Genomic DNA, 9,084 nt, shown 5'->3' on the forward strand with positions numbered 1-9,084 from the left:
AAGAAGTGGGGGTGTTGGGGGTGTGGTCATGCTGTCAGTGTCTAGGAGGGCCTAGTTCATACCTTACTCTAACATTTCTGGGGTTCCAAGAATACATTGTAGGGTCCTAGAGTTCAAGCATATTGATCAGGTAACTTTTGGCGCTTTCTTCCCTTCCTATGTAAGTACCAATTAGAGGAATTGGAGGGTTGAAAACCAAATGTAGGCCACTAAGCCGACCCACTTAAGGCGGGGGCGGGAACCAGAATAATGCCCCATTTTGAGTGAAGGTATGCACAGGAAGGTGACGGGGCATATCCTTTTCCTTTCCCTACCTCCCAAATTAAACGTCTCACCAACCAGTTCTCATAGTTCTGGGATATACCCAGACATGTTAAATTTGCATCTTTATGCTTCTGCATACACCACTGCCCGCTCCCACTCTTCAAAACCATGACAACTTACCCTAGGCAGAAGATAATTGTACCCATCCTTTATACCCATCTCTGCTGTGTTTACCAGACCTGGTTTCACATAGCCCCTCCTGGGTCCACTGAATGGAGTTAAGACCGTACGCCAATTCTGAAGTCACCCATTTTAAGGTTAGTAGTCTACCCCCTGACATTTAATTTTCTTGGTCCAACGTTCTTTTACAGTGGTGCAGGCTGTTTGGGCACACAAATCACACAGCCACTTGCTGGCAGAAGGGAGTGCTTTTCCTTGTTGCCCTTTCCAAGGTAGCACGAAATGACTCTGGAAAGGGGTTTCAGTGCAAAAGAACATACCTGGTAATTTTTCCACTTGGGTGATTTCACCTTTGGACTCATTTGCCAAATTCTAGGGTGGATAGGTCCAGTTATGAGCAAGTTCCTCCCAGCTTGCCTTGATCTTTAAGACTCCAGCTGAGCCCAATGTCAGAGAATCTCTAAGCCTAGACTATTGACGAGAAAGACTCAAGAGACAGGATAAAACTCAGAAGAGAATTTTATAATTTGTACGTTATAAACATCTAAGAAACTATTTTCTTTATAGTTACTGCCATATACCTTCTTAGCTTGTATACAATTTCACATAACTGAAAAGTTTATGTTTCTCAGCTCGACCCCTAGAGACCCCACCCATGTTGAGGGCCCAGCTGTTTTCTGATCTACAAAGGTCAGAAGTTGCTGATCTTCTGCAGCAGGGTTTGGCGCCGCTCCTCAGGGCTAATGTTCTCGGCGATGGACTTTAAGAAACGCTGCTCATTTACCTTCTGGAGCAAGGAACTAACAGAAGGGTTGGCCTTGCTCAGGGTTTCGTAGCAGGTGAGGATTTCCAAGGCCAAGACGTAGAGAGGTTCACACACCTCTTGGTGGACCATGGCCATGATGTGCAGAACATGACAGAATACCTGGGTATAAAAAAACAGGGTTTCCTGGGTCAGGTCCTGTTCTTGTCCTTGAGCCCAAGGGCCAACTGACTGTATCAACCTAACGGAGTCCAGGAGGTTGGTCAGACTGTTACAGAGAAGTCTGACCACATGGCTCCAGCCTTCCATAGGAAGCCAATTACGACAACTCTGGCTGCAGAGAAACTGGAAGGCTCTCAGAAAGAGTACAGAGAGTTGGAGCTCCTGGGCAAAGGGCTTCAGGTTGAGCAGAGGAACAAACTGAATATATTCCAGGCTATAAGGGACATGTAGGAGCTGTTTCTCCAATAGTCTCCTGGTCAACTGGTAAAGGTACTGCCACTCCTGGGGGCTGCACCAAGGCATGACTTGTACCAGGGCCACCAGAAAACCCTTGCTGAACAATCTGACCTCCTCAGGGTTGCCCACATCTACCACCAAGAGGGAAAGCATCTGCTCAGAGATGCTGCTGGAGAGGTAGCAGCACTCCATCCAGGCAAGAAGCCCTGTGCCTGGCCCGTACCCAGGGTGGGCCTGGGAGGTCCACTCGTCCTCAGAAAGCTTACAGATCTCAAAAAGTGTGGCCGGCACCTCACACTTGAAGTGGCCCTCAAAGAGGTTCTTCATTCTCAAGCGCACTGTCCAATCGAGCTGTTCCAGCTTCCGGTGGAGCCAAGACTGGGACTTGATCCATGTGTCCGGGGAGAAGGTCTCAGCATTAGCCAATACAATCTCACAGAGGATCTCCAGAATATGGATCACCAAATCCTTCCCATCCAAAGAGAGGCACCGCTTCTCTTTGGGGAGCTGCCAGTATTTGCTGAAGCAATCCAGCAGCTGGCACAAGCTGAAGATGAGAGGGAACGGAGAACAGGTCTGCAGCCAGTATCCCTCTAAAGATGCATTTGCTTGGAGAGTCTGGATGAAGATCTTCAAACTGAGGTCCACCTCTTTGACATCTAGCATCAAGAAGGGCAGGACGAACTCTTTTAGCACTTCATCTGGCTCAAGAAGAGCAGCAACTGAGATACCCTGGGGCTTCACAGGGGTCATGAGACAGCTCAGGAGCTCCAAAAATTGCTTTTCTTCCTTGGGTGTAGAGAACTTTCTCCAGACGGTTTCTTTGAGGCATGACACCACAAAATTGGTGGGTGGATTTGGACTCTGCTCTTCCATGAACCTAAGGGCAGGGAAGGCAGTGAGAATCTGAGCCAGGAACTTGTGAGTGCCAAGATTGACCACAGCCATGCTGCACATTTTCTTCACTGTGATCTCTGGGTACAGAATTACCAGGCGAGCCACAGAAGCTACAGCTTTAGCTAAGCCCTGTTCAGAGGCACTCTGTGCGAGCTGGTTAAAAGTTGTATTGAGGTCTTCCTGAAACCCGTCCAAGCCAGCCATCTTCTCAGACAGACCCTTTCGCCCCCAGGAGCGCAGGGTGCCTGATAGGACTTTATTCTTGTCTGGCAGTGAGAGGTCTGCATAACATTCCAGGATCAGGCTGATCACTTGTTTGATCTGAGATTCAGGGATGGCTCTGTCTGTCACGGTGACTTCCATCACCGTTTGCAACAGCTTTAACAACAAGTCCGGCTCTTGGAAGAGAGCCTGGTTATTTACCAGGCAGGCTAGCCACTCATCTGAGAAAGCCCACTTCTTCTCAGAAGCAAAAATGTAGCACATTTCCATATGCCGGTCCATCTTCTGGTCGATGATGGCCATGGCAATCGAGGCAGTGATGTCCTTCTCGAAGCCCTTGTTCTTCAGCACCCTGTTTGTTTTCTTTAGGAAGTCCCCTACACACTCTGCCAGCTCAGAGACCACCTGCCCCTCCTCCTTAGACAAGTTGGTGGAATCCAGGTAGAGCTTCAAGTTCTGGCTGAAGGAAGTCAGACTATCACACAGCCGGTAGCTGTCATAACTTGTCCCCTGGCTGCTGTTGAGCACGGTCTGCAGCTCCTCCCCCCACTCTCGCAGCAGGCTGCACATGAACTCCAATCCGATGAAAACTGTGTCGCTTGGGAGCCTGGCCAGGGAAGTCAGGCTGATGTCCCGTTCTGCTTCCTTTACCTTCTCTGCCAGTGCCTGTTGGTGATACGGGTTCTGGGTGTCCAAATTCCACACGGAGATCACTGCGGCCAGTTTGTCCAGATACACAGTTGCAGACACTTCCTGGGGGTCGTTCTCCATTAGTGCAAACACTGTCAGCATGTCAGCCAAGTTGGCTAGCGCATAACACTTCATCCCGGGGCACAGGATTCGATTTTGGATTTGTTTCAACCCAGTGAGCAGCATGGCCAATAGGGGCATAGTAGGACACACATCTGGGTCTGACTTAAACCTCTTTGGAGGATGGGAGAACTCATCTGAAGAGGACAAGTACTTATGGGCCATTGTTCTAAACTGGGAGAGCAGGGGGTCCTGCTGATTGCCTTTGTGCTTTATCATTTCCCACCAGACACTGAGGAAAAAGGCCACATCCTTTGAAGAAGTGTCAACAGACATGTGCTCCAAAAAGTGCTCTAGTTCTGCACGGCAGATAGTGGTGGGCAGGGCCATCAGGAGCTGGATAAAGAGTCCAGAAGCTTCCAGAGACTTGAGCAGCTCAAAAAGCACTGTGTGATTGATGGTAGGGATCATGTTGACTACTGAGAAGAACACATCTTCCTGCCACCGAGTGTCAGTGTCAGAAGGGGTGACAGGGTAGGGCTGAAGAACCTTGGCCCAGATGATGATCAGAGCTTTCTTCTTCCAGGCAAAGGGCTGGGAATGTGCTGTGGTGGAGGAGATCTCCCTTAGGGCCTCCACAATGGGCCGCCCAACATGCTCCCAGTCAGACTTTGTCAATTCTGCCAGTGCCTTGGGGTGGAACAGCTGCTCAGCGAGCAAGAAGCCTCCATGAAGAATAGTCATTTCTTCGCAGATATTCAAGGGTCCTGCACAGAGAGAAACCGAACAAGACAGAATGTGGTGAAAAATCTTTAAAATAATTAGAAGGAGTTAGAGGCAGACAGACATCAGTTAGTACAGGCTGGCTGTCATTATCAGAGTTTGACATGAGAAGGGTTCAGTGAGACTGGGAAGAATGGATAGTTCCAAGAGCTGCTGCAGAGCTGGAGTCAAAAGGACTTGCCTGAGGAATAAAAAAGGACTCCCACACTCTCTAGCCTGGATTGGGAAGACAATGGGCATCACTGGAGGAACAAAGAAGAATCAGAAGTTTTGGAGGAACCCACTGTTCAGTTTGGGTTATTTGGAGTTTGAGGTAGAACATTAAGGTAGAAACATCCTCCAGCAATGGAAAGGTGGGGTTGACACCCAGGAGGGGAGTCCATCCTGAAATGTAGCTCAGGGAGATATCCACCCCGAGGGGATAATGGAATGAACAAAGTAAATGAGATCCTGCAGGAAAAGCATGTGAAAAGGGAAGGGCTAGGCCCTCCGGCACAGGATGGGCCAGCAGAGGATGTGGGGAGGAAGGCTGAGAGAGAGAGATATCACAGCAGTACCAAACTGCAGGGGCCACCAAGTGAGTAGTGTGGAATGTGACAATTGAGCCTCTAAGTAATGATATAGCCTAAGAGGGGCACAGGCCAGGGCTGTGGGCATAGAAGCAATCAGACAAGCCTTGCCATCCTTCCTTTCCTTTACAGCCTTGTCTTGCAAACAGATTTCAAATGTTCTGCCTTTCAGGGAAACAGTTTACTCCATAGCTCTTTCTGTCAAACCAGAACAAGCTACTGAAGGCTCTGGTTCTCTGGTAGAAACCGAGAGGTCGACACAAAAAAATACTAGATTAAGAAAGAAAAGTTCTTCCTCCAGTGAGCCACGAATCAACAGACTTCTCAAGGAAGGCATTTTGGGATGTTAAATTAGACACAGCTTTAAATCCTAGCTCAACCATTTAAAAGCAGTGCAATCTTAGATTTCTTCTCTGAGCTTCCCTTCTGTGTATGTGGGGAAAATAGAGACTTCCTATTAGGACTGTGAGGAACAAGTGATAATATTAGCTAAGCCCTTGGCAGAGGTGGTGGCTGTTAGCTCCCGATTCCATCTCCCAGAGCTGCTGAGCGTTAAATAAGATATAGCTACAGTAAGCATCTGGCTACAAAGAGCCTGGTAAGTGCTCAATAAACGTTGATTCCCCCCAAATCTTTCCATTGTTGGCAGGACCAGAACCTTGTCACTATTCTTTGCCTTCCCCAGCTCAATAATAGGAAAGGACATAGGTCTTCCTCAAGTAAGCTTCTTCCGGCCCGGAAACAAAATAGAGTACAAACACTACTCACTATTGAGTATTCCTGACTTCTCTCCCCTTTCCCAGGGCATGGAGATGCCACCCCTTCCTCATTCCCTCATGCCTCCAAGAACCCATCTTTCCCATTTATATAGGCCAGAAGCCAGCAAGTGAGAGCCTTGATTCAGATTTAAAAAGGTCCTGCCCTTTGACTTTAAGGGAGCAGCTAAAGGCAAAGGATTATCCAACCAACTGGTGAAGGCAATTCACCTGGACCCCCAGTGGCCAAGGCAGACTCCCAGGAAAGATCAGGTTGCCTGAGGGGTCTCACTGGGGATTCTGCCCCTTCCCCCCCCTTTTTTGGTTCAAGTTGGTCTCCTAGGACCCCAAAATATGCCCCCCATGAATCTGTACATTTAATTTTATTGCACAATCAGTTCAGCCAAAATGTTTGGCCCCCGATACCCACTTTCCAGAGATGGTATGTTCACTGTGCTACCTGAAGGAGTTAAGTCCCAGGAGCTATCGGTTAACAGCTGGGCAAATCCTAAGTATTTTTATTACTCCTGGTTAACTGGTGCTTGTAACTCCCTCCCTATGTTTATTAAGTGTTTACTCCGTGTCAGGCACTGTGCGAGATCTTTTTGAATCTTCAAATCAACCTGTTGACCATTTCTGCTGTAGCGATGGGAACACTGAGATTCAGGAAGAGTTTGCTCAGAATGTCTCTACTACAGCGTAATGGGGCCGGGACAGAAATCACCACAGCTGCAGGGCTCCAAACTCTCTCCTGTTCCACCACTGAAGAGCTAACTGGGGATAGGACTACATTTCTACTGGCACATCTCGGGGTGCCTCACCCCAGCTCTCTCAGAACAGCCTCCTGGTCTTATCTCCGTAAGAGCATGGCTAGCAGGGTGGGAGGCTGGACAAGGAGCCACCGACTTATACTAGCTCTCGCCTCCCTTCCCGCAGACCCTGCCTGTGAGGATTCTGAATCAAAGGCACATAAGTTCAAAAGTGCCCCTCGGCTGCTGCGGCCCTCCCCACAGCTGCTGGTTGCAGGAACGTTAGCTGTGCACAAGGCACCGTACCAGACACTGTATCCACGTGCTCTCAATCCAAAGGCCCCCAAACTGTGTGGTGGATACATTATTATCGTCCCCGTTATATCTATGAGGACCTCAAGAGCGTAAGACGCTTGCTCAACAACTCGGTAGCCATTCAATAAATGAGACTGTCGGGGTATCCGGGATTCCCCCGGGCGTCTTCTGAGCCGGGCATTTTCCAAAGCACGTGCACAAACCCTGCCTGTCCACCTTCAGGAAAATCTAACTTCACAGCCGCTTCGCCCTTCACGTGGAAAGGCGTCCGGAGGGAGCAAGATGCCGGCCAAGGAGCTGCCGGGCCGGGGTTAGATCCCGGCCTCCCGACCCCCGGCCTCCAAGGATAACCCAGCCCTCCAAAACCCTCCCCAGCCCGGAGGTCTCCCTTAGCCCGGACCCGCTCAGCACCGCCCTCGTCCCCCGTCTCAGGACGCGGACCAGGAGGGCCGAGGACCGGCACCAGAGACACCCACCTAGGTCCATGGCGGCGACGCCAGCGGCCGTGAGGCCGCCCCTCCCCCGCGAGGCCGCGAGCGCAGCGCAGGCGCCACGGCACAATGGGCAGTTCCGGGGGGCGGGACAATGGGCCGCGCGCCTCAGCCCCCGCCCACAATCTCAGCCCCGGCTCCGCGCGGTCGGTCGTGAGCCTCCCGCCGCTCCGCGCGCACGCGCGGTCCTCACCGACAGGTCAGCGGCGCCCAGGCAGGCCGGCCCACATCGCCCCCTACCGGCCCGAGGCTTCCAACCAGCCGACAGGCAAGAACTCGCACTTCGTTTCCGCCCTGCGTGCCCCGCCCCGCCCCCAAACGTCCGTCCGGTCACTGGCCCCTGGGCTCTACAGCTCCCTTTGCCCGCGCGCTCAACACCGCTTGTGTTCAGCCCCTGCACAGCCCAGCCTTTTGAGTCCCAGTGGCTCCTACCCACTAGCTCCATCCCAGGTTCCGCTTTCGCTCCCATACAGTAACCCCCCGGGATTACCCGCACTGAACGCCCTCCCCCTGGCTGCCCATTAACCAGCACAGATGTGCCACTCAGAGGCGTCTTCGCCTCTAGCGGGTCTGCCTGGTCTCACTCAAGACCATCTGCCCCCCCAGACGCACAACCCGCCCTCCCCCCACTCCCCAGAGTGCCTTCTTCTCATAGCAGCAGCACAGCATCCTAAATTTTCTGGCATCATAATAGATGCCTGTGAGATGTTACTGGTTACCCTCCCCAGAAAATGCATTTTGCCAGCCAGAGCAATAGGAGGGGAGATCCAATCCAATGAGCCTCAGTTTGCAATCTGAACTTTATAAAAACACACTGGACTTCTCACTGGGAAGACACACATGGACCTCCCGTGTTCTCAAACATTACCGTCTCCTTTGCTCCCTTTCACTCTTCCGAGACCTAATTACTAGCCTCCAGTGTTTCTAACTCTCCATCCTCCATCCTCCAGTGCCAACTGTCACCTAGAAAAGACACAGGGGCCCGGCCTCAGTTCCCCCAATGTGCCAAGTAGAGTTTGAGATGGCCTGCGCTGCTGTCAAGCAGTTGAAGGGACCTGTGAGTGATCAGGAGAAACTGTTGGTGTACAGCTTCTACAAACAGGCCACCCAGGGCGACTGCAACATCCCTGCCCCACCTGCCACAGATGTGAAAGCCAAGGCCAAGTGGGAGGCATGGAACGAGAACAAAGGGATGTCCAAGATGGATGCCATGAGGATCTATGTTGCCAAAGTGGAAGAACTGAAGAAAAATGACAGTGGATAAGGAGGAGTGCCAAACAGAATGAAGTGGCATGGCTCCTCTGATAGGGAAAAGGGCTTCTTAAAAGTCTGATGGCTGAAATGTCATGAAGCCATAACAACTGTAGCTGAGAGACCTCAATAAATCACTTCAATTGCATTAGAGTGACTGTTTGCTGACAGGTGATTACACTCAAAGTGACTGGGAGAATCCTGGGGAGGTGTCCAAAATATATGAAAACAGCCTCTCCACTAGGGAAAGTTCCATCAAAACTGGCTTCATGTAGGATTCTAAGAGCTCCCAGCCTTCCTATTCCCAGAGTATAGATAGATATTTGGCAGGAGTAGAGGGGTTGGGGGAAGAATCATGCTATGGAAATTGCCCAAGATTTGAGGTCAGTCACAAAGACCATTCTCCAGAGGCTAGGCCTCTCAGGGGAAAGGAGAAGGAAGGAGGAGGCTGAGGCTCCTCTCTCTTCAGGGGTTGTCTGTTCACTACTAACCCAACATTACCGAGGGGAAAGGGTCTTTGTCTTCCAAAAAGCTCAAGTCAAGTCCTACTTCCCAAAGCCCCACTGGAACATAGGCCTGATGAAGTTAATAATTTGAGGGACGTCAAACATTTAGTGACGTAACTGATGCATGACA

General features: G+C 50.8%; 2 protein-coding genes across 2 annotated transcripts; one reads left to right on the top strand and one right to left on the bottom strand.

Annotated features, from left to right (window-relative positions):
* Positions 1-945: 945 nt before the first annotated feature.
* Positions 946-7,314, bottom strand: GEMIN4 (gem nuclear organelle associated protein 4). The gene is made up of 2 exons (XM_019429639.2): positions 7,183-7,314; positions 946-4,302 (listed from the first exon to the last, which is right to left on the bottom strand). Exons 1-2 carry the CDS (start codon positions 7,190-7,192, stop codon positions 1,136-1,138), a joined length of 3,177 nt encoding a protein of 1,058 aa, XP_019285184.2. The 5' UTR covers positions 7,193-7,314; the 3' UTR covers positions 946-1,135.
* LOC109255171 (diazepam-binding inhibitor-like 5) lies at positions 7,312-8,596 on the top strand. Its single transcript, XM_019429652.2, has 2 exons — positions 7,312-7,396; positions 8,148-8,596. Exon 2 carries the CDS (start codon positions 8,198-8,200, stop codon positions 8,459-8,461), a length of 264 nt encoding a protein of 87 aa, XP_019285197.1. The 5' UTR covers positions 7,312-7,396; positions 8,148-8,197; the 3' UTR covers positions 8,462-8,596.
* Positions 8,597-9,084: the final 488 nt, after the last annotated feature.

This window comes from Panthera pardus, unplaced genomic scaffold (genome assembly GCF_024362965.1).
Source record: "Panthera pardus isolate Hobbes unplaced genomic scaffold, ASM2436296v1 HiC_scaffold_3, whole genome shotgun sequence".
Taxonomy (NCBI): Eukaryota; Metazoa; Chordata; class Mammalia; order Carnivora; family Felidae; genus Panthera; species Panthera pardus.